The following is a 25,056-nucleotide window of genomic DNA, read 5'->3' as shown; positions in this document are numbered from 1 at the left end:
CTGAGGACCTGCCGAGCTTGCACCGCGGCACCGCTGTGATCCTGAACGTTACCATCCATTGCCTTGGCCGGTGTCCTGAGCTGGGCAGCGGGAGCGTGTGGCCGCTGCCGCAGCGAACGTGGGCGATGGCTGGGCAATCTCCTGCCCGACCATCCGCCTTCATCCCCGCAAAGCCACTGGGCACGGGGGCTCCCAGGGCCACCCCGCCGCCGGGCTTGCTCCTCCCGGCAGCTGCGTGTTCGCTTAAAACTCATTTAGAAATAATGACAGAGGAATAAACAGTATTTTTGTTTACAAGTCTGTAGTGCGCTGAGGAGGGACACAGGAACCTCTCAGCCTCGCTTAGCCAAAAGATCAAAGGGATTTGAAAGTGTTCGTTGCCTGTGGGACCGGGCACCCCGACTGAAGTCTCCATTAATTAAATGCACTCACAGGATACAGAGCTGGTGAGTAATGTCCTGTTTATAGCAGAACTGTGAGCGATTCTGGAAAAAAAGAAACTCCGTGGGAGGGAAGATGACAGGGAAGTAGAGTTACTCGCAAAGGCTGTAGCTCCTGCCATCGTTTCCAAGGGCAATAATTAACACTCACACCTTGATTTAACAGCCATGCACGGAGGTGAGCTGTTGCAAAGTCTGTCACACGTAGGTCGGCGTGCACGTGCCGTGGGAGAGCTGGAAGGCAGTATGTGAGCTGTGCATCAGAGAGGATCAGCAGCGCGTGCTGCCGAGCACAGGCACGTGTTCAAAAGTCAGATACGGGCAGGTCGGGGAGATGCCGCTTCCTCCACACTTAAATGAGGAATTTGCATAGGTCCCCGTTCAAGTACTGAGAGCTGCTGCTTTGTGGCATTCCCCCTGGAGTAACAAAGTTATGGCATGAAAGTGAATTGGCAAACCCCGTAGGAAAGTTCAACCATTAATATTTAAACGGGGTATGTTACAATTTGACTCACTACTTGGGGCAAGGAATTTCCATCTGCTGGTTCCTCACACGCCCGTGGGGTTCTCGCTGCCGGCCGAGGCTTTTCTGGGCAGCTCTGTCATGCTCACGCTGCGCTTGCCGGTGCGTCCGATGCCAAGCAGATCAGGACTCCCTTCAAAGTCCACTCCGGCTTCTGAAGGGGCCAGAAAAGGCAGGGGCTTGGTGATGGGCAGCCCCTCCTCTCCCTCCGAGACTGTCTCGGTCGCACCCCAGGGTCTGCCGTCCCCGGGGGTAGAACCCCCATCCCTTTCATGAGAAGGATGCATCTTTTATCGGTTAAAATTGGCAGGTCATTTCCTCTCCTATTTACTCTGTTATTTTTGCTCACACGTATGTTGCAATATGCAAGGTGAGGCTCAAAACTGTCAAGCTCTTTAATAGAACCATTACTGTATTTTTGGAGAACATACTCTTTTTGATTTACTGTTCCTTAGAAGACAGGAAATGGAGCTACTTGATTTCATATTTTAAACAAAGCCGTCCAGAGGTTTAATGAAAAAAGTTTCCCCTGGCTTTCGAATTAAAGGGCTATGGTGAAAGATTTAGCTTAGCTATTTTGACTTAGAAAAATAACACACTAGAAGCATTAAAATATTTTGTAAAAATACTTTTTACTACTAGATTTTTCAGAGAAGAAAATAAGCTTCCCTGGTTTTCTCGGTCTTGCTTGGTAGGGCTAACTGTGAAATGAAAGGAGATTTCCAAGGTTTGGGGCTTTTTTTTTTTTTTTTTGCTTTCTGTAGAATTTATTTTCCTTTTCTATTAAAAGCCTTGAAACAATTGCAATGTGAAAGACAGATCCTGTGCTTCTAAGCAAGGTAATTTGGAATGAGTAATAACAGAAGCCTTTGCCATTAATAAAATGCGAGAAACGTTAAGCAGAAAGTCAGGGGGCCTGATCCTGCTCCATCCGGCAGCGGCATGAGTAAAGGGCAGTGCTCGTTGGGAGGCAAATGTCAGTGGAAGGACAGAAGTGGGAGATCGGTATCAGGAGAAAATTAAAGTTTTAATAGGAAAATCCTGCATGTGGAGCAGAACTAGCTTGGAGAGTTTGGGGCAGTATAAAGCTAAACACGCTGGAATTGCAAAACAAAGCACTTTCGACCTAGATGTTCAAGCCAAGGTTTCTGCTTGTTCCATTTGATTTGATTTGGGGTTGTTTTTTATTTGTAGTGCCGTGGGTCTGGGACAGTGCTTGGGCATCATACAAAGGAGGCTGATGGTCTTAATTTCCACCCAGTTTCATCTTCAGTAAATAAGAGGAGAAGTAAATGTTCTGCTAGCTTGAAAGCATCACGCGATAGGATGAAATATTGACACAATTTTAAGTCAATGGGATTTTTTTCAGTGACATAATGAGGTTTCACCAGGATTTCACTAGTAATTGCTTGACTAAAATAATACCTAATTTGCTTCTTTCTTGAGTTGTTTCTAAATGAATTGCTCCTTTTAGGTGGAACCTGTTCCACCATCAAAGCTGTATCAGGTCTGGGAGACAGAAGAAAGGCTAGGCTTCACACATCAAGGTCTGATATTGGTGGCTGTCAGTAGGATTTCAGCGGTTTGTCAGTAAAGGCACAGGGTGAAGTCTGCCTTCTCTCAACCCTTCAGTAATCCCTTGAATCAGCGGGAGCTTTCTCGGCCGCATTGGTTCTGCAGTTACATTCTGGCTGCAGGTTTTGGGGATTTTGAGAGCAGGACACTCCACTGAGGTTTATTTGTAAACTTCTCTCTGGCCGACGATGGGGAATTTGATGCGTTATCAACTGAGATACCAGGATTGAAAAGGGGAGAGCAAGGCAGCTAGAAAAAGAGATTACAATTTAATAAATAGCAAAGATACGGTTAGCTGCTATCAGTGTAAGTTTAATGCCATTAGCTCGTGTGCCGTTGGTAACGATGTACGTAGGACAAAGCACCCAAAGGCTCCTGGGGAGCAACCAGCCCATCCGCCATTTCATGCGCTTCACAGAAGAATTTTCCAAGGCGTAAAAATACCCAGGACTTAATTCTGCCTTGAAAAAAATTATTTTACTTTGGTCCGCGTGCAGTCTGCTGATGGAATGGCACGAAGAACAGGAAGGTCCCTGACAACCAGTCTTGTTTTTCCTGAAACAGTTTTGTTTTATATCAGAGAGGGACAGAGCCAGGGCTTTATGGTAGTGACCTGCCTGTTCAAGCAAGGTCCCATTTTCTACCCCCGCGTCCCGAGTAACCTCAGTCGCACATCTGCGCGTTCAGCTTTACGTGGAACCCATTTTATCAATGTGTATATTGAAACAAGGAGGAATTTGTGGACTCGGCTGCAACACGGAGCAGATGACGGTGCACAGACGTCCTCTGCCCCCGCCGCCCGTTACTCACAGGCAGGGTGATCACCTGCGGGGTACAGTGGTGGCTGGTGAATCATAGCTGGATGCCTGGACATGAATCATATTGCCAGATGTGTACTCCTAACATGGAGAAGGAGTGAAAAGGGAGGAAGGAGAAAACTAGAGCTTCGCCAGCCTTACAGTTTTTTACAAGAAAACTTTCTGTGCAGTTAATCCCTCTAACCTGCATTTGCATTAACACTTGCAACCTCACACGTTGCTGCTAAGAAGTTTTGGCAGCTCTTGGCCCCGATTGCAGGGGTAACGCTGCACTTGTCTCCTTTGCTCTCACTCAAGTATCTCAGGAGCCAGAGACCGGCGCTCTATGAAGGTTCTCCCTGTACATGTATGCAGGCATCTTGGCAGAGCTTCAAAAGCCATTTGCCTTATTATTCATAAGTCTGCTTATAGGAGCAGAAATGCTCCCATTTCTCACTTTCGGAATAAGGGCAGACACTAGTAAAGAAGGGATTTCTCATCAGCATCTCTGGCACAACCCCGCAAACCCCCTGGAGCTCGCCATCGCCCCGCTGCCACCTGGGGTTTTGGGATGCAGGTTTAAAAGCCTTCCAGGTACATGAACAAGCCCTATCAAAAACAACTGAAATCGGTGGGGTCTTGGAGTATATGCAGAGTGGGGGTCTCAGGGTCGCATGAAACCGCAGAAGGATGACTTGGAAAAAAAAGCTTCAAAAAAAGACCAAATTTTGCTTTTCCTCCTGCAGTTAGGATAGCTGACAATATGGAAATGTTGCAGAGACTTAAACATCATCGAAATTACTTCGCCTCCTCCCTGCATTTTCTCAAACAAGCTTCAAGAACCCTTGCTTTAAAACAAATTAGTAGACTGGAGTAACCTTATAAATCCAAAGACCCATTAGAAGTTGAAATATTTGGTCATTCCTCCTCTCGGTTTAAACTGGGATTCATCCAGAGTTCAAGTGCATGTATCACATAAGAGCCATGGTCCCATTTTGTAGAGGTCCATTTTAGTGTTGATGGTTTTCTAGTGCCAGGAATCTACTCTGCAGCCAGGCAAAGAGATAAATCAAAGTTGTGCGCGCCGATGAAATTCAGGAGCCAGAAGTCACCATTGCAGCCCATATAAATCCCTGAATGCCAGCCCTGGTGCTTTTGTCCATGCCATTAGAGTTCAAAATTATCTGCCCCTCTTTGCTGATGTATGGATTAACCGGCTGCCCGAGTGTTTACTAACGGTTATCACCCGGTACTTTGGACGTTATCAGAGGAAGGGACGCCTGCCGTGGGGCTTGGTCTCTCACCCTTTCTATTACCACCTGTCAGTGGCAGGGAGTGTGCTGTGAAGCTGTACAGTCACAGACTACAAGTGTAGATAGTTTCTGACGGCTGATCAAAGGGGAAAACCAAAGGCCTGATAACAAGGACGTGTTTCATGTACTTTTAACTTTGAGAAACATTGGCATTTGCATTTTTTCCCCTCGGTAGGCTTGCAGAAACCAGGCACAATAAATGCTGCATATTCAGTTACCTAATAGTTGAGTAAATAGTATGTGCTTGAAGCAACAAAGCATAACTGTAATCTTGTTCCAAGTGGGAATGATTTAAGTAAGCCTTCGCAGAAGACTTGCTGTATAATAAAGTAGAATAATTTTAATTTGTACTTTGAAGTGATCTTGAATTCAGAATCTAATCTTTGTATTCAGCAGAACATCATACCCTGTTGTCAATGAGGTAATAACTGCAAGTTCAGGAATTATTTTAAGTATCTTTTGTAGGTACGTGCGCTCTGTCACAATAGCCAGCATCTTCAGCAAAGCACTGCTGATGAAAGAGTCTCTGTTAGCTCACGTTTGACCTAAAATTTCACAGTGCGGGAACAGAGAATACCACAGATACCCCAGACTGAAAGAAGGGCTCGCTTTTTTCCTTCAGTAGACGTACTTCAAACACAAGGCAGAAAGCGAGCCGTCCTTTCCTCATCAGTCTACCACACTGTTGCGCTTTTCTGTTCAAGAGCAAGAAAGGGATATTGGCTAAAATTTGTGCCCATTAGCAAAGACGAAATGACTGTTTCCATTGTCCAAGATGAGAAGGGGGAAGAGTGCTCAACAGCAGCCCCGTGAAAGGCAAATCAATTTTAAAAATAATTTCTAGTTGTCTAACATGTACTTAATAGCATATATACAGGTTTTTAACATTACAGTTCCTGATTCTGTTGTCATTTCCATCAGTGCCATTATGCTGATTTCCTGACTCTCACTAATGTGAGACCAGAATTGGGTCTGTATTTTTAATTTAACCTTTTTGCTTACAGCTGCTTGGTCAAAGCTCTTCAGTGCTTACGGCTTTGTTTGCTCCTGCTGTGCTATTAACACCAACATTTTAACCAACGTGCTAAAATTAGCTTTTCAGGAACTCAAAATGCAAGGGCTTCTTTCTTTCCAATGCAATAAATAAACGTATGGAAGTAGTTTGGTCCCAGGGTCTCCCAAACATCTCCTGTTTGTTTGTTGAAGGTGCCTTCGACCGGAGCGTGACCTTGCTGGAGGTGTGTGGGAGCTGGCCCGAGAACTTCGGTCTCCGTCACATGTCTTCCATGGAGCACACTGAAGAGGGCCTTCGGGAGCGCCTGGCCGATGCGATGTGCGAGTCTCCCAGCAGGGACATAGTGGGATCAGGAACAGGTACAAAGAAGAGGTGTGATCAGAGATCACGTACATCTCACCCAATGGTGATTTTTATTTATTTTTTTTTAAGTTTTACTTTTCCTTTTCTCTGTACACTACCTCTCTGATTAATTAACTTTTATGGGGATCTCGCTTAGTGTGAGATAAGTCATTTGTAAAAAGAAAATATTGGTAGATCACATAAACATAGTCTGAGAAGCCTAAAGTAACTTGAATACTCGTGCTTGAAGCTTCCTTACGCATAGTCTGAGAAGCCTAAAGTAACTTGAAGAAAAATACTCGTGCTTGAAGCTTCCTTACCGTATAGCTGTGACAAGGGCTCTCCTCCCTCCCCTGCCAACTCAGGAGCAGCCGAGTCTCTGTGCAGATTGCTGCCCTTGCCCACCCTGCTCCAAACAATGTCATAATCACACACATCCTCGGTTTGTGTCCTGAATAGAGCCACTGTGAAGCGCTGGTTCTGTAATCCAAATTAATCCATCTTCATCAGTGTCCATTATATTGATAAATTATATCATCTGTTTAAGTAAATGGAATGGCACATCAGAGATTATGCTGCTCAGAAGGGGCCCAGTGGTAGGAGATGCTCAGAAATGTTAAAGCGCAGTTATTGCGGTTTTATTGTCTCCATTAATTTTGACTTGTTTTAAAAAATGCGCTCCAGTAAAAGGACTAGGCCCATCTTTGATCCATGCACCATTTGGGTTGTGACCAGCAGCTAATAGTAATGGTGGCTTCTAACGTCAGCTGCCAGCTCGCTTGTCACTCTCCTGGCAACTTGCCTGGGAAGGAAAAAAAGAGGACAAGCTCTAGCAGAAACGTACGGGTGCGCCAACCTACGGACATTACAGGAAGGCTGCGCAGAGCAGAAGCCGTCTACTCCTTTTGCTGTTGCCCTCACGTACTGCTGAGGGCCTTGTGCTGCTCTGAGCTCTCCCCGCTCTGCCCTGCTCCAGCTGGAGGAGGCTCGGGGGCTCTCCCATCGGGGCTCGTCCCCCTGCTTTACAGGTGGGTCGCTATCGAGCGTGTAGCCCACAGCAGGTCACCAAACTGCTGCTACCTCCCACAGTCTGGAGGAGGAGGCTGCAAAGAAGTGGAGTTTAAGCCCTTGGATGTAGGTACACGTAGCAATAACCAAGCTGCTGAGTGGTGCAGAAGCACCCTTCATAGCCCAACTTGTCACCTTTCAAACTGTCTTTCCTCTGATTTCCGTCTTGAAAAAGATGGAGTCAAGGGATGGTTTAAGATTTGGTATTAACAGAAAGAGCTGGTTGAACACTAAGCATGGGTCTCAGTTACAGATCTGATGCAAATTCTCACCAGCTTGTTGCCTTGGATGAAGCACTTACCGTGCCCATGACTCCAGTGCTCCATCACTGCAGTGAGGATAGGGATGCCTCACATCGCTGCTGTGGAGTTTAATCAGCTCATGTCTGCAAAGGGCTGTGAAGGTGGAAAAACAGGCTGTGAAAATGGACAAAGGCACATATTTCATCACTTACTGACCCATGCTGTGATCAGAGTGAACTGTGGGACGATATCCACTTCCAATAACAGGTCAGCTCCCCTCAGGCTGTGTACGTTAGGGGAAAGGTGAGGGGAATACCTTCTCTGAAAGCTGAAGCCATCTAGACATGCCAAGTTAAGGTGACTGACTGCCCCAGCGACTTGACATTATATTATATTGTAAACTGAGAACTTTGTCAGAGGCAGCAGTCTATATTTTTCTTCCATTTTCACCAAACCCAGCTGATAGCAGTGAGTGCCAACTTCTTTGGCATAAGATTAGGCTCACAGTACTGCAGGTGTAAAGACAGAAAGGAACTGTTTATAGAGATGCCATCACTGAGCTAAAATTCATCCAAAGAGATTTCTCCCTGCTTTTACTCCGGACACATAAATCTTCATAATGAGTGTAAGATAGATGCCATCTCAAACAGCAAATGTAAGCGGCAATAGTGAGTAACATGAGCATTGACCCAACTCACCCCATCCCACTACCCTCCTCTCGCTGTCATTACGCTCTGTGTTTTCCTGCCTGTCGTGGGATTCTCTCTCTCACTAACATACTTTATTCTCAGGATTTGGGCATGTGGTGACTCAGTGCAGCAGAGAAAACCTGGTGATAAAGCTGTGAACTCCCGTGCCCTTTCCACTTCCATCCCCTAACGGCTCTTGAGCTGTTCTTCTTACCAGACGGCCATAAAAAGTCCTCTCCTGCTCAGGTGATACCTGGAAAACTGCACTTGCCTAGGGAGCCGACTAGCGCTCGCCACAACATGCGTGGCTGCACTCGCGGCAGGCTGCCAGCCGGCCATTTGTCAAGCTGTGGAGCACGGTAAAGTGCTAGCATCTGTCTGCTGGTTAATAAATGGGGGAAGATAAGTTTGGAGGTACATTACCCTTGCTTCAAAGAAGAGGTGTCTTTGTTGGCTCGTAACAAGTAGGATAGTTTTTACTTCCCCCAAAACCACTTACATCTCAACAAACCTCGGCTGAACTGAATTATCTTTGAAAAATACTCAGTTTTCTTCCTTGGATTCTCTGCTGCCCACTCACCTCAATGAAATGACAGCAGAGAGTTCAGCAAAGAAGGACACTGTAAATTTACTTGTTGGTAGTTGATTTATATATTGGTACTGGTTCCAAAGACAGTGCTTGTATTTCTGCATTGGACTCAAAATTATGGAAGTTATAAACCTCCCTCTAATAATCCTAAAATGACTTATTTTAACTTAGGCATGCCTTTATGTTATGCATGCCTTTAACCCCTGTTTGTGCTCCTTGGATTCTCTTCAGCCCTTAAATACATTTTGCAGAGATTTAATGAAACTTGCAAAGTCCTATTCGAACTGACACATGAATTAATGAAAATTTCTAACTCTGAATGTGAAGATATGTGTGTGTGCAGTGCTCGGATCCACTGTGTGGACAAAGACAAAATGGGCAATAGGGTGGACAGTGAAACTTTATCAAGTGCTCAACTGGTCCTGACATGCACTTAATGGCAAGAGATAAATAGATTCTTTTAATGCCTTAACTGTTAGGACATAGCTGACACGTAGATTTATATAGTAATCAGAGCTGATATGCTGCAGTAGTGAGGAGGAAACACATGCTCATGGTACACAGACCGCTTTGGGGGGTAGATATTCGCAGTCTCTTTGTTTTTTACCTGCCCCGTTGCATTGCGAAGCAGGGTTGGCGACGCCTCACTGGTTCGGTGGTCCTGGCTATTGGCAGAGGCAGAAATGACCCAAAGATTGGTTATACAGGAAACCTCAAACTGGAGGATGCTAAAAACATGAGGAATAATCTGGCATTTGCAGGGAAGGGGAATTAGATGGCTTGACGGGTCTTTTCCACCTCTGACTCCGACTAGTTGCCAAGGGCTGTCGGACAGCGGATGGGAGAAGAACCAGGTCTGGAAAATGACCCCCCAAAAATCTACTTTCCTTGTGACCTAAATGATAACTCCAGTCATCCAGCTAGTTGACTTGATTGGGAAACCAGCTTTTCTCCTTGTTATCCAATTATCCAGACGACCCATGTCTATCTTAAGTGGAGTCTGCTGTACATAAGCTGTCAGCCTAGATACACATTTAATTCCAAAGAAGGCGTAAATTGGCAAAGATGCAAAAAGATGTTTTTGCTGTTTCAGTTTCTGTCAAACTCTCACTGAAAAAAAAAAAAAAAGAAGGTCTACTCACAAAATGTTAGTGGTCAGTGACCTCTTCTGCTTGCAAAGCTTTGTTTTCAAGCAGCTACAATATTTACATTTGCAGTATAGTTTCTGAGTACGTGCTGGAGCTTCACATTGCATCCTCAAAAAAAAAAAGAAAAGCTAATATTGTGATTTATGAAACTGTGCTTCCAGGAGCCAAATATCTCTGACAATATTCCACTCAAACTGGACATGCAGAAATTGCCAGCCCAGGCTAGAAATCTTTCCCTCCAAAAATACTGTAATCAGTAAATCCTCTGATTTATGTATTCCTTCAACAAGTACATTTCTTAAGGTTTCAAAGGCATTTTGGTCATTTCTAGGCATAGTACTGAAAATTAGGCTATAATAGGGGACCAAGCCTTTACAGTCTGAGCGACAGGATGTTTTCTGAAATTTATCTGTGGAAGACGATTTCCGTGGCTATCCCCTGTTTCTGTGCCATGGGAGTTAAGTGTGCTGAAGCCCAGGAGACAGATTCCCCTTGCGCTCTCTGCCCGTCCCCTCCGGGCTGCGGACGGCATCCACAGCCGTGATGCTGATGTGGGTTCTTCCTACAGAGGTGTAGCATGGTCTGTGTACATCCCAGGGACCCAAATTCATTAGGCCCCCAGTCACACCCCCTTAAGATGTAGGCGGGCCTGAAGGAAAACCAGTGGATCTGTCAGTCAGCCCCAGAAAGGAGTTACTAACTCAGGACAGCAGCAGAGAGCATGAAACGGTGCGGCTCTGCATCTGCAGCACCAGGCGGAAAGGTATTCTCGACCCTGGGGAGTTGGTCCCAGCTTCTCCTCCCTCCTGTGACCTGGGTGAAAGGTTTAGCTGTATGTTAAATCTAGGCACAGCTTTCAGGCTCGACTTTCACGTGATTTACCAAATCAAAACTCGTTCTCTACATTTTCTCAGGTTTATTACTATAAAGCACATAGCACAGTGACAGAAGGGTAGATTTATTCTTTAGGAGACTAACACAACAGACAGGTTTCCAAGGGAGAATTGTCAATATATAAAATAAATAAGCATTCATCACTGCTCAGGCTATTTTGTCAGGATAGATAATACTGCAAACTTCCTTTAGTGATAAATGTGCTGCTGCCACTGTCAGACCCCTGGTTTTTCTGCCAGAAAGAGCCGCTGGAGTCCGGGCAGCTGCGGAGACGCAGGATGGGGCTTACTGTGTTTGCAGTGTGCGATTCCAGTCCATGCCCGTCTCCTGCGTCTTCACTGTTACAATGTGTTTGGCTGCCTGAATGTTGTACTTATATTCATATCTAATTTATTTTGACAAAGCTTACCCAAATCCACATTGCTGCAGCGTTTTACAAGTGGTGGAACTGTTCTGTGGACGTACAAGAGTAAAATTGCTTTTTGTGGGCATGTATCCTTTTTTTTTTTAATTCAGCATGAAATCCAGTACCCTATGATGGCTCAGTTTACACTGCAGTTTATGGAGCAAAGTAACTTTTTTCTCTATCTATCCTGTCTCAGGAATACATATAAACTTGCAGTAAGAGCCTATATTAAAAACTGCAGAGCACCCCCCAGGTTTTGCATCTCGGAACCGGTGCTACAGGTCTGAACAGGGAAGGATGCGAGTATGGCACCATTATGGTCAATACAACCTGCAAGGTTTGAAGAATTTAAAGCAAGGTGTTTAAAGCCCATTATAAAGTTTCAGGTTTGTTTTTTTTTAAAAAAAAAGGTATGGCTCATTTTCTTCCAAAACTCCTGCAAAACTCCAAGTCTGTCAACTACCACCTGCGGAAAGCCGGTGGCACAGCAGTGAGGTGCAAATGCTGCAGGGCGCCCTGCGCCTCGCCCTTGGAAGAAACCGTCTGGATTCCTTCCAAAGTTCATGAACAAACTCATAATGCGATGAAGGAAGCTCATATGTTGAAGCAAACTCTTTAACCTGATTAATGGGATATAAGTAAGCGGAGCTAATTAGACGTGCTGCTAGGGAATAGCCCGTACGAAACCTGGGATCGGTGCTCAGGGCGGTTGGGATCCTGGTCCCCAGCCGAAGCCGTGTGGTTACACCAGCCTGAGCCTAACTCGGGTCTTGACAGCCCTGAGTTTTGCAGGGGAACGTTTTTGAAATCTTTATGTGAAATTTGCGGTTTGGAGAAGTGAAGTCACACGCTTTCTAGCGTGCCTGGCTGAGGTGGGAAGCGTGCTCCTCTGCCGGAGGAGGGAGAGTGAGCCGCTGCCCTCTGACCCCGTGCAAGGAGCATCCTTCCTGGGTTTTTTCCAAAAGAGAAAATGTCTGTGGTCACAAGCTGTGTTCAGAGATGAGCAGCCACCTGGACATAGATGTACCTGTATGTTTAGTTTCAGGAATAGGATTAGCCCTGTATAGAGTCAGAGCTTCCATCAGTACCTTTCCATCCCTTCCTTCCTCCCTTCCTTCCTTCTTTCTTTCCTTCCTCTTCCTTTTAATTTTTCCAAGACAATTTTTCCCTTCCCTCTCCTCAGTTGGTCTTAATCCTAACTTGGGCCTGGGATACAGGAACCCAGGAACACACAACAATTGATTTTCCCTCTGAAGACAGTTTCTGCAAAGAGATTTCTGCATAGGTTCAATCAAAATCAGCTTGAGCAGCAAACACACTGGCCTATCAAATAACATTGATGCTAAAAGCAGCCTTTGAACTTTCAGAATATTCATCCCAGGATCAGAGATTAAATTACCCCCCTCAAAGAAGTCTAAGAGCTCAATGCAGTTCTTCCTACGAAAGTTTTATTTGGATGAGACCCTTTTAAAAGAAATGAAAATTCGGGGCTCTTTAGGAGCCACCATTTTTGAAGTGCTGGATGATAAGAAGAGCAGCATTTGCATTGCACACGTTTTAACACGGTTTTGTTAGTTATTTCTCACGTGCAACGTGCAACAACAGCGCAGCTGCCCCATGCGGGACATCAAGCGCTTCAGCATGGGCTTCTCGTTCTCTCCCGCCCAAGCCGGTGTCCCTGGAGCAGCCCCGTCCTGCAGCCCTGCGGGGGCCAACAAGGGCGTTTTTTACTTCCCAGCCATTTCCCAGGTCTCCAAATCTGGCTTGCCACCAGCCCCGGGAGTTTTTAGTGGCATTTCTTCCAGGTCGCACATTATTTAAGGGGGCGGGGGGATGGATAGATGGTTCTGGTCTGAATTTAGGTTCATTGCTGTTTGTAGAAAAAGTCTGCTGATGTTTCTAAAAGGAGCGCTGATACCACCAGACAACTCTGACTTTCTGCCTTTTGATAACAAGTTGATCAACTGCATTTGCTTATTATCAATTGTGGTGTGGGGAGATTCCTTTTCTTTTTCTTATTATTAAATCAAGGCATTTTTTAAGAAATATTTTATTTTTGATACAGACACAGCCCATGAAGTAGCAGTAAAAAACATCACCACAAAGAGGCACATGGCTTTGAAATGTTTTGGTATGTAACATAACTGTATTGTTATCAGGTCTTAACTTTTGCACAAAGAATATTTCTCCTTGTTCTAAAAGCAAACCCTCTGTCAGCTTTCAAAGGGTTAGGTACATAACATGGTCGTAGGGGAACAAAACAAAAAATATCTAAGTGTCTCAAATCATTTCACAAATAACATTGTTCTATTTCTCTCCTTAAATGAACAAGAGTTTCTTTGATTTTTTTTTTTTTTTTTAAGTTAAATTTTGGTTGTCTGTTCTTGATTTTTTTTTTTTTTTTTAAGTCAAATTTAGGATTCTGCTGTTCAGAGCAGAGAGGTCACAAGGCCCTAATGTATTTAGCATTGACTGCCCTCTCTTGTAGTGCGTCTATTAGTCAGTAATTTGATTTGTACCTATTCATTTGCAGTCCCTGCAGGAGCTCTGAGCTGGCCCCAAGTATAATTGGTGCTGTCTCTATTTTTACATCATTAGATTAGCCCCGACTCCTGGCCACTTGTTGTCTGCGCTTGTCTGTCCATTTATACAACCTAATGTAACACAAAATTCATTACTGATCACATTACTTTCAACTCTGAAGCCAGCTTTGTGATAAACATTTTGTTAACCCTTTCTTGCCAGCACACAGACCTGGGGGATAAATGTACTTTCCCTTTGCAGAAAAATCAATATCATAATAAAACAAAGTGCAGTCACATTTCTAGATTTGTCATTCCTCCTGGAGAAAGAAATGGGGAGAAACATATATGAGATGACTAAATGATGTCTGCATCCAGGCATCTCACGCTGCTGTATATGAAATGAGCTCAGCGGTGTCCTTTCTACTAGAATATAAAGAAGTGACACAAGATAGGGCCAGCACTCAATTTAAAACTTAATTTCTTACTCATTGTTCTGCAAGTGTTCTAGCTCTTCTGTGCAGGCTGTAATCGGGTTATGACATTATTGGAACTGGGCATTTTTCTTCCAGTGCTTTGTCTCAAAGTAGTTAACAGAGAAACAGCTCCCTTTCTCCTTAGAGATTTGTTGTTGCGTTGGGTTTTGGTTTAGTTTATTTTCGTTTGTGGTTTCTCTTCCTAATGATTAAGCAAATTAATTTTCCTACTGCAATACTCCAGCATTTCACAGGAAAATGTAAAGCTCTGTCCTGTCTAGCTTGGCTTTGCTCACATTTGACTGTTTCGCCGAGTACCTCCTAAAGCATTAAGCTTTTTGCATCACTGAGGCTTCTGCTATTGATTTCAAGGGGAACAAGAGGAAAGCCACGGTAGGTATTCATTTAGGCCTGATTCTGCAAAGGGCTGAGCATCCTTACAGCTCTGTTTGCAGCATCATGCCCACGAGGTGATGCTTGCTATTCAAAGCAATATATTTTGGTGCACGCAAAAGCTGTTGATTTTTAACAGTTTTCTAAATTCATTTTCTGTTTGTGTAGCTTGGCTTGGAAATCTGTTTTTTTGGGTTTTCTAAATATTTAGAAACATTTCTCAGTGTTTATTAAATCTTCCTTTCAAAAGTCTGAGTTCTGAAGCCTGCCCGTGATGCTTGCTATTCAAAGCAATATATTTTGGTGCACGCAAAAGCTGTTGATTTTTAACAGTTTTCTAAATTCATTTTCTGTTTGTGTAGCTTGGCTTGGAAATCTGTTTTTTTGGGTTTTCTAAATATTTAGAAACATTTCTCAGTGTTTATTAAATCTTCCTTTCAAAAGTCCGAGTTCTGAAGCCTGCCCCACACCAAGTGGTCCCACACTGAGCAGGGGTGCAGGAGACTAGGAGACTACAGGATTTTTCCATCTCTAGTCTCTGTAATTACCTTGTTATTCCTTTTAGGAGCCTTTGCATGTTTTTTTTATGTAGGATACGACTTACAGCAAGCATATCTCTCTTAGTAAGTATAAGAGCCCTCGTCTCCCAGCATTTGAACCAGGACTGGTATTTTTACAGCTGTTTTGTGAGCCAAAACTTGCTGCAGCTGCTGAGGTGGTGGCAGAATAAAGACAAGACAGTTCCTCTCCCTCCTCCCAAGCCCAGCAGCCCCAGAGAGCCTTTTGGTATTTTGCTGATTTTTACAGGAGCGATTTTAGGCATGTGCAGTGTTGGCTGGTGCTTGCTCCTAAAGTCTGGCTTGGCTGGGGGAAGGCGCAAGTCTCCGCTCAGCTCTGCTGCTGCCTTTGTGCCCCTCGGTCTCTGCTCCAGCTTTGCCACCCGAGCACCAGGGAGGCCAGCGCGCCCTGAAATCCCCGTACAGCCTTACGTGACTCGTGTGACCCTCATGTTAAGGAGAAGCCGCAGCTCGGGTCACGGCGCGGGGCACACCCTGTGCTCGGAGGCAGAAGGCGTGTGGCCAGCCGGACCACGTGCCACCACCCTGTCCCCACCCTGCGGTCCCGCTGTTGGGGTTTGTTAGGCTGACACGCTGCTCCCATCTCTGCTTGCCCTGTAGTGCAGATCTGCGCATCTTGCATTAACTCTTTGAAAGTTTGAGCCTTTCATTATCCTAAAACGACGTGCGGCCAACTTGCAGGCTCCCCTTCGTGCCTGTGCAGAGCATTACCATCACGCTGATGCCAAGGGCATCTACCATTCCCTGGACTGTGAAAGGACGATGGCCCAAGTCGTTGCAAAGCTCTCATAAACTATGTATTGCCTTCACCAGGGGAGATGGGAGAGGAGGCTGTAGAATGGAAACCCATTTATGCAATAAATTGTTAAGCAGTCGAACTGTTAAATGAACACTTACTAGAGAGATACGATGAAGTATGAGTCACCAAACAGCAAAATAGGCATTAACACAGCAAAAGCCCCAGCAATAAATGGAAGGTCAAAAGTTCCAGCGTGAGCCAGCCCTCTGGCCCTGCAGCTTTCAGTCCTCTCAGAGGGACTGAGCCGCAGAGGTCCCTCTTCTACCACGGGATCTGCACCTCGCACTTCGGCACCAGGAGGCCCAAGTCCTTCAGTGGACTCCCGATGTGCCACCTCCGCCAGCTCCGAGGGTCTTCTCCCACCCGTTCGGATGCCGTATCATTTCCTATCATTGTACTGTAGTCTGCAGCCCTGCCATCATCTCTCATCACCCCCGTGCATTTCTCTAACAGAGTATCAGACAAATAGTAACCTGATCTTTCCGATAATCTAGCCTTGCTATCCACGGTGGAGTCTAAGAATATCAGGGCTTGGGCCGTATCCTTGCTTAACAGCAATGTTGTTAGCTATCTGAGGCTCCTAGTGTGTCTAGTGGAGATGGTCAGGCGGGAGGAGGGGAGAGAGGGCAGGGGAAAGGGACAAAAAAAACCCAAAGGGGATTTTGGCTGGGGTAGGATCTCCCTGATCGATGGGGAGGGAGACCCCCTGAAGCGCGTCCCGTGGGACCCGGTCTGGTGGCTGCCCCAAGAGGAAGCAGCGTTGTGGCCAGGTCCCCGGCAATGCTGGGAACGGTTAGTTCTCCTTGAGGTATATATCGTAATTTGTGGTATGAAAAGATTAGCTTTCCTTCCATTCCTAGCCTGCTGTCTCCCCACCATGGATAATATATAAAACAGTAGACTTTTATTCATTAACATTTATGGGAGAATGTTAATATTAAACTGTAAGTGAAAAGCCCTATCTTATTGAATTCTTCTGCTGTGTTATTGGGAGCCTAATTACATTTTGCATTTAAATAAAAACCAGATGACGTTCAGGACGGTCAGGCAAGCATTCTGTAAGTGAGAATTTATCTTGCGATCTGGGTAAACAATGTCTCATCATTTAACAGTTATTATAAATAATGGGTTTTTAAGCACTTTGCTGGGAGTTCATATTGGCTCCCCACGGGTTGCACTAAGGGAGAGAGAATTTCAGTGACATCTTCCAGGCATCCGGTGAGGAGGAATCATATCCTGAGCTCGCTTCTCAAGCTGCAGCAGTTTTCATCCTCCTCTCTTTATTACTGCTCGATATTGTGTGCACAATCGGCTGACAGAAAAACTAAGAGTAAGAAAAATGACAAATCAGTTAGAAGCGTTTTGCAAATGGAGAAACCATCTATGCTGCTGCCCCAGCAGAAGTGGAGGAGGGTGTTCAGGACCCCTGCGGAGGTTCACGCAAGTGGTTGAAAGCTCCAAAGGCATGTTCTTTCTGGAAAAATGGTGCTGTGTAAAAACTGTGTGTTCACAAAAAATTGAAAAAGATGCTGAGGCAAAACGCAAAGACAAAAAGATAACGGACTGGCTGCTTTTTTCCTATGTTTCTGCTGGTGCCCTCTTAAATTACATCATTGGTAATTACATGCTTGGTAATGCATGAGCTAATTTAGAAAAAGAGTAAAACTTCTAAAAAATGTAAATAGCTTTTTCCCCACTTCTGTTTATATTCTGCATTTCATTCCTGTCGCTTCAGACAAGGCGGCAGTGCTTTTGTTGCTGGCTGGCTTTTAGTCTTTGCTCCATGTTCTTCAGGCATTAGCAAGAGCCTCCGAGACTTCTCCAAGCAGCTTCCCCGTAGTCTGTCCCGCATCCCCGGGAGGAAGGAATTAGTTTTCCATGCAGACAGAAATAAGTCGTAAGGGGATGAATTTTTTAAGCAACCATTTGCTGTTGTGAAAAGATACAGAATTTGGGAATGCCTAATGCTGGCTGGTGGCGTGTTACCTCCTGACACGCCAGGAAGCCACCCACCCTGTAAAATGGCTGTTCCAGGACGTAAACTGTTTACTGCCTTTTTCTGCGAGAGGCATTTTATCCCATTTTCCAAGAAGACCCCCGCAGCTAAAATACCATCTTTTTTTATTTGTTTATTTTTGGTATTTATTTGTTATTTCCTTGGTCAGTGACTTTCTCAGTATCTGCCCAACACATGAACTTAGTGTTTACATCAAAAGCTGATGGTGTTGTGAAAGACGAAGGGTCAGTATCACTTCTGCGACTGTTTCCAATGATGTTTTTCTGGGAAGGCCGCAGGCAGGAAGGTGCCGGCAGGGTCAGGAGCCAGGACCTGCCCCGTTCCCTCCACTCCGGCTCGGTGGCACGGCACGGGAGCGAGGAGCCGCGGGTGGCTGGGGATGGCGAGCACACGCACAACCCTGGTCAAGGCGAGCGGGATGGAAATGGTGGCGGTTCCCTAACCAGATACAGATAGCACCATGCTGGGGAACCCAGAAGCAGTGCCACGCGGTGTGCTGCGGAGGGATGCTCCGACGTGTTGCCGTGCTGGTTTTCTCCTAAGGCAGAGCACAGCGTTCCCATGGACAGCATCTCCCATCTATTCCCACATGCCACGCTGAGCAGCTATTCCCACTGGGCACTCCATCGCTGAGGCCAGGTTGTCAGGTGGAAATGATGTTTGGAGGCATTCATCAAAAGACAAATTAACCTCGCAGCCTTCCTCCCTCATCTGCAGCCACGGAGGCAGCAGTGGGTAGATGAATTGTACAGGGACAGATTCCCTAACCTGAGATCTGGGTGTGCTTTTTTGCCTTCACTCAGGGCTACTTTTATCTGCACCCTTTAAAAAAAGAAATCTTCAGATTATATTGTGCCAGTATGGTGTTGTCTCAGTGGTTTATCTTTTGGAAATGTGGCTGGTCACCCATCAAAATGTGAGCAAAAAGTCTGCAAAAAGAACACAACATGAAGAGCAGGTAGTTATATTAACTTCACTGCCAGATGCCCAAGTACAAGGCAGAATCCGCACAGCTTGAGCTGATTTAAATTGCCTTTTATGTGGGATGTGGCCAGAGGAATGCCTTGGTTTGCCATTAGGTCTTTTAGATTTCACACAAGAGTTATCCTCTGCCATGCGCTCGTCCACAGGCTGCAGCTCATTCACACGTTTGACAGTGCTTGTGAGAAGGTAACTAAAAAGGCAAGGTATATTAGAATCAATACTTGGAATAGTTTTTAAAATATGACTTTTAACAAGTGAAAACATCCAGTTGACTTTTTTCAGCTGCCTTCTGGTTTCATGAGAACGAATGCAAACTGCTGTGCTGAACAACTCCATTAACAAAGGGCCGAATTAGGCTTCGGATGTCATTTTTATCAAGGCTTTTTGATATTTATGTCTAACATCAGAATTTGGAGCTATACAAATAAGACAGAGTGTATTAAGAGCCTCAAGCAATCCTGCAAGAGAGCGAGCCCACAAGGTTGGCCTGTTGTTTTTCCAGGCTCGGTTAATACTCAATCTAGGTAGAGACGTGATTTTAAGAGCACTACTGCAAGCTTTGAGTGCTTCGTAAAATTAGGTCTGTGTTTAGAAAATTGGTCTGCTTGAAGCAGCGATGTCAACATAATCTTTAAAATAATTGACTAAATAGACCAAATAAGTTGCGTTTGGAACTAGGATTATTTGGATGGGTTTGGAGTTTCTCAGCGACACTAAAACCAGTGTCAGGGAAATGAAAAGATGAGACCTCTGCTCCTTAGATTTCCACCTGAGCTTTTCAGATCTGAGAGCCTTGAACCGTTTAGATGAGCAGACAAGGCCGAGTCTGCGGTGACATCATTTCGTGAGCTTCAACAAAACTCTTCTGATTTGGACCAGCTGAGCATCTGCTCCCCCCAGACTTTTAACTTTTCCTTTGAATTGAACCCAAATTCCAGCCCAGTCTAGCTTCCTCCTCAGCATCAATCTGCACCAGGGAGACAGCCCAGAGCCTCTCAGTAGCTTTCCTCACTGGGCCGAAAGGCCACTTTGTGTCAGAAGTACTAGAAGTTGTGCCAGAATTACTTTGCTTTGTAATATTATACTTTTAAAATGAACTTGGCAATACGTTTGTGTCAGAAGCACATAATGCACATATGCGAGATGCGCACGGAGGCACAGTCCGAGCACAGAAGTTGTCCTCCTCCAGGGTTGCCTTGTCTTCCTAACTGAGGGTTACTAAGGAGGCCCAACAACCGAGGTAGCATCACGAGAGAGGAAAAAATAGTCTTAGACATGAAAGAAACTGCAGAGGTTTGGAGGGTCAGGCGTGTCTGAAATCCCCCGTTCAGCGTATCGGCGAGGGGCTGCCCAGACGCTGAAGTAATTCCTGGATTTGTATTTTTGACCTTCAGGCAACTTTTCCTTACCCAGCTCTTTTGCTGGGACTGTTCGGCCGAGCCCGGGGCAGGAGGAGGGACCCCCAGCACTCCCCGAGTGCTCCCGGTCGTCACGCTCCTGCGCGGTGGCTTTGCTGCAGCCACCTTTGAGGCAGGACCCCCCCACACCCCGAGATCTCGAGTGGCTCCAGCTCTGGTGGGAAGGGGGATGCTTAGATCCCCGCGTTGGGTCCAGACCTGCTCTGGATAGAAGCGTGGTGGTTTCAGGAATAGGAGCGTCGCCTCCAAAACTTCTGAGCAAGATCCAAAGAGTCCGTAGGGTGTAGGACACAGAGCTGGTAGGTGTTGTGAACATGCAGATTACATTGAATTTGTGTTTTCCTTTGTGGAGTCGGAGGCTGACAGAGGGGTCACTGTTGAGCAATCCGAGGCACTCCCATAACCCTGGGAATGAGAGACCAAACCCAGGAATTTTAATACAGTGTTTTCTCTGCAAATGCTTTTGGTCTGATATACACAGATGTGCTGCTTGCGTAACTGAAGATACAAGATAGTTCTGCCTAAATACAGCAAAAAAACTTGTATACAGACTGGCTCGCATAGGAAAGTGTGTATTACATATAAGGTACGTTATAGAATTTATAGTATCAACATATTGAAACTTTCGAAGTGGGGTAGGAGGGAATTTCTTTAAACCCAAACAACCGTATCTGCATATTCATTTTAAAAACTCTTCAAGAAATCTTGCACAAGGAGTTGTAGTCTTCCATGATGTGGATGGGCTACAGAAATTGTTTTTTATAAGCATTTGACTGTTCTAGCTTTTGAAATTTCACATACTGACTAAAAGCGGTAACTCATCCTTCTGAAGTGCCATTTATGTAGGAAAACATCCTAAACCTCTTTACAAAAATATACAGCTCTAGGAAACTTGAGATTATTTTTTAAAAGCACTGCAGTCATTGTGAAAGTGCCTATCATGAAGAATATTCTCTCTCTAAATGCTAGTCCTTTATCTAGTGCACTTTTAACCTTCCATAAAATGCTCAGAGTCAAGTCTGGCAAGATGCCAAAGTCTTGGGTCTCCTACTGCATGGACTCGAGTCGTATGGAGCTTTTTGGGTTCTTTTTTTAAAGGAAAAAAAATACCGGTTGTTTTTTTTTTTTTTTTTTTCTTGGTAGACAAAATTCTTTAGAAGTTCATGCATGAAAATGTTTTGTCCGTATCTCAACAATCTCTTCGTGCCTGAAGTAAACCCAGACATTTATGTAAGTTCAGATGTCCTCCCCATTTCGTAAGTGTTAGTTCTTTGGCATCTTTGCATTGGAATAAGGCACTAGAAATGAAATTTGCGGTCTCGGAAGGGCTCTGATGTTCAGAAGGCTCAGTCTTCATTCCCCTGGTTATCTCCTGCCTCCTGTACCTCCTCATCTCCTTGCTAGATCCTGCCACCTTTTTTCCAACATGCCAGGTTTCATCTCGAAGTGCACGGCAGTAACGAACTCCGTGTGGATTCAGCATTAGAGTTGTTGTAAGGTAGTTTGACAGTAACTAATATTTTACATAGGCCACTGAATTCTGATTCCAGAGAAGTTGTTCAGGCAGCGTTTGCCAGTCTTTCTTACCTTGCAAATTTAATGTAGGTGCTTTTGTGGCGTCTCAACATCTTCCAGGTTGCAGGAGGATGAAATGGTTTTAATACAGGGATTCATTTTTGGTGTTCAAATGCCGTAGTGTTACACTCTTTCGAATGGAGTTTAAAATCTCTTTTTTCAAACTGCTGGTTTAAAAAAAGGAAAAAGAAGCATTTCTTAGGAGCAGGTCTATCATGGCCACCCAGAACATCGCAGGAAATCGGTCCCCGCAGCTGCCTGCGCTGGTTGCCGGAGCGCATGGGGAACTGCCACGGGTTAATGGCTTCTGCAGGAGCAGGGTGCGGGGCTTGGGGCAGAGAGCAGGTTTAATTGACTTTTAAACATTATCATAATCATACGAGCTTGTAAACTTTATAGTAATATATAAAGCTGGGAACCGACTTTCCGTCTGTGCTCCCTTTGGAAAGGAGCAATGTGAAAATACATTTGCCCAGAAATTTCGGCCGTCTCAAATTAAAAGGAGCTTGGAAAATTAAGAGCTTTAATGAGTACTTGGTGCTTTTGTTTCACTACAATTTAATATTAACGATGTTTGCTTATCCGAATACCCGAAAGTGCAGGTTTCCCCCGGGGGTGCAGTGCCCCCCTCTGCCCTCGCCACGTCCTCGCCTCAGAGCAGCCGCCGAGGGTGGTGGAGATGATTAGAGCTCCGCAGGTCCTCGCCTCAGAGCAGCCGCCGAGGGTGGTGGAGATGGATTATAATTAGAGCTCCCTCGTTAGCATAATTGCATTTCATAAAAAAAAAAGGGAATACCCAAGAAAAACCTACAACTGCAGTAGCAGTAATGCAATTTCCAAGCCTTTGTGTTAGGGGCAGTATTTCTGCGTCCCGGTTTGGTTTACGACTTCACATCTGCTTTTGAGCCCTTTTCTGCCTTGGACTGCGCCGTGCCCGTCCCAGGCAGCAGCACCGGCTCCCGTGGGGACCGGTTATGATGTTCGTAGTAAACGTTCATGCAGAAATAGAGCCAAAAGTGTCCAGCTGAGTTTGGGTTGTTGTCTAAACACTGAAAGATGGAGAGCTTACGTGTAAAAGTGCGTGTCGGCGTACAGGGGAGCGGAAGCCGCGCATCGGGGGCCGGTGCGAGCTCCTCCATGGGAGCACGTCCCGCTCCCTTCAGTGGCAATCAGTAAAATAAAAATGTTTAACTAATCCATTCACTGGGGAGCGTTGTGTAAATTACAAACAGTTTAAGAGATCCTCAAGACTTCCATTGTGTTAATACAAATTGCCTTTTAGTGTTCGCTTTATATAGGATCCTTTTGAATGAGAATCCAGATGGCAGAAGCTGCATAATTATTATTCATTACAGTTAATAAGTAACACTCGGAAGCCCCAGTCAGCTCTGCAAGTCCCCCGTGATAGGCATTGTGCAAATGTAAGGGTAAAAAAATAGTCCTTGCCACAGAATATTTTAGGATTTCGGTTAAAGACAAGAAGGTATGAAGGGCCCTTAACGTTTGCCTGCCCGGGAGCACAGACGGGGCTGTCATTTTGAGAGCTCTGTCTGCAGGGAGTCTTCTCACTTCTCCTCCGAACGAAGGAAGTTGTCTTTGCTTTTAAAACGAAGCTCTAATTTTGGCCTTTTAGCTGTTCATTCAAAAACTGCTCGTGGCAGGGGAGAGGTGGTTTTAGCAAGCAGCACCTTTTTTCTCTTCCCCACCACTGGAAAATGCCCGTCTTGCATCCTGATTTTGGAGGGGGCAGAGCAAGTTCCCGTGCTCGCAGTCCCCTTGGCGCACGGCAGAGCCCGAGAAGTTCCCCGAAACAATTGCCGTGAATGACAGAAATGAAATCGAGGAGATTCGAGCCCTGCTGGCCATTACCCCACTTCCTGCATTCCTACTTGTTAATTGTCTAATTCCTAACGAGTCTTCAGGCGTCTGATGGACTTTCTGATGTGTGGTCACTCCGACGCTTCCTTCCCTCCCCTCCCCGGCCTCATCCCTTGCCAGAGACCTTGTTCCTTTAAAAATGCCATCCTTAAAAATCAGAAATACTCAGCCCAGCAAAAGGAAAAGGGAACTTGACATTAGTTGAGCTTGAAAGGCTTGGTGCTGTGAAAAGTGACTGACGTGTGAAAAGAGGCTACAATTAGTTCTTTCCCCGAGCACTCTCCCATTCAGTCCAGGGTCACTCCTTCAGCGAGCTGCGGCTTTGAGGGTAATGTGTTGTGACAGTTTGAGATGATGAAGAATAATTCTTGCATTCAGAGTTGCTGCCGCTTCCTTGCTGCCCTGACACATCAGGCTGCTGTCATTGTATCATTTATCCCGGCTGTGGCTCCGCCGGGCTGTGCGGGAGCCTGGGCAGCCCTCGGTAGGTAAGAGGAAAGGGTCAGCTCTTCCAGCAAATGATTTTGGAGGATATTTTGAAACTGTGCTTAACAGGGGAAAGCAAACAGAGAGAAAGGAGAAACCATTAGAAGGAATAATGCACTGGAGATGAGATTTTTGAGTAGACATAAAGGAGATAGCACGGCTTCAAGTGGACCGCTACGGAGAGAGCACAAATAAGAAAGGCAGCATAATTTATGAGTGTTCCGGGCAAAAGAGGGCTATATAGATTTTCTTCAGGCATTGAATTAATGTGCCCTATAAAATGGTTTCACATTTAAGCTTGGCAGGGCTTTATACCTTTCTAGATTTGATGGGGTGCTTTGACAGTTCCTGAAACTTTCTGGAATTGAGGGTGCAGCCGCCTCACTGGACGGGGGATGGCACTGCTCCCCTGGACCTGAGGACCCCGGGCTGTCCCCAGAGCAGCTCCTCCTCCTCCTCTCCACCTTAGCAGCCAGCTTGGGGACAGCGGAGAGTGGCTTGGGCGGCAGAACAAGGGACAGGACCATCAGGCTGCAGCGTGGTGTTTGGGAATATTAGCAGAAAGAAGTGTTTTGTGGGAGGTTTCATTTTCAATTTCTCATGCAGCGCCGCAGGAAGGCTGCGCTGGTGCCGGTCTGCGGGCAGGCCCACTCGAAGTAATGCCAAGCAGAGAGCAGCCAGCATTTGCTTTGCAACACCTTTAATGCCCCGTTGCTCTCCAAGCAGCGTCGGTGTTCCCACAGCGCCCGAGCGTGCCGGATGCTGCAGGACCATGGGAGGGGGACGGCTGCTCCCCAGGCGGGCTGGGGACCCCGGCCGGCCGCTCACCGTGCCACCTTCCCCCCCACCCTGGACCACCGCTCTTCCCCACGCCGGCAGGGGGGGGGGT

At 45.7% G+C, this 25,056-nt stretch overlaps 1 protein-coding gene across 6 annotated transcripts in view; it reads left to right on the top strand.

The window, feature by feature from the left end:
• BCAS3 (BCAS3, microtubule associated cell migration factor) overlaps nt 1-25,056 on the top strand; it is a 386,307-nt gene that overhangs the window by 355,144 nt on the left and 6,107 nt on the right. For 2 of the 6 annotated variants that reach the window (XM_009278229.2, XM_009278228.2), the window contains 2 exons: nt 5,855-6,022; nt 13,107-13,172. In XM_009278229.2, the coding sequence (XP_009276504.1) occupies nt 5,855-6,022; nt 13,107-13,172 (234 nt within the window). Of the gene's footprint in view, nt 1-5,854; nt 6,070-13,106; nt 13,173-25,056 lie in introns of all 6 variants that reach the window. The other 4 variants (XM_009278231.2, XM_009278230.2, XR_657522.1 and 1 more) reach the window with 3 other exon arrangements.

Source organism: Aptenodytes forsteri, unplaced genomic scaffold, assembly GCF_000699145.1.
Source record: "Aptenodytes forsteri isolate BGI_AS27 unplaced genomic scaffold, ASM69914v1 Scaffold66, whole genome shotgun sequence".
Classification (NCBI taxonomy): Eukaryota; Metazoa; Chordata; class Aves; order Sphenisciformes; family Spheniscidae; genus Aptenodytes; species Aptenodytes forsteri.
The sequence above is the reverse complement of the archived record's forward strand: the minus strand, read 5'-3'. Positions and strand labels throughout refer to the sequence as shown.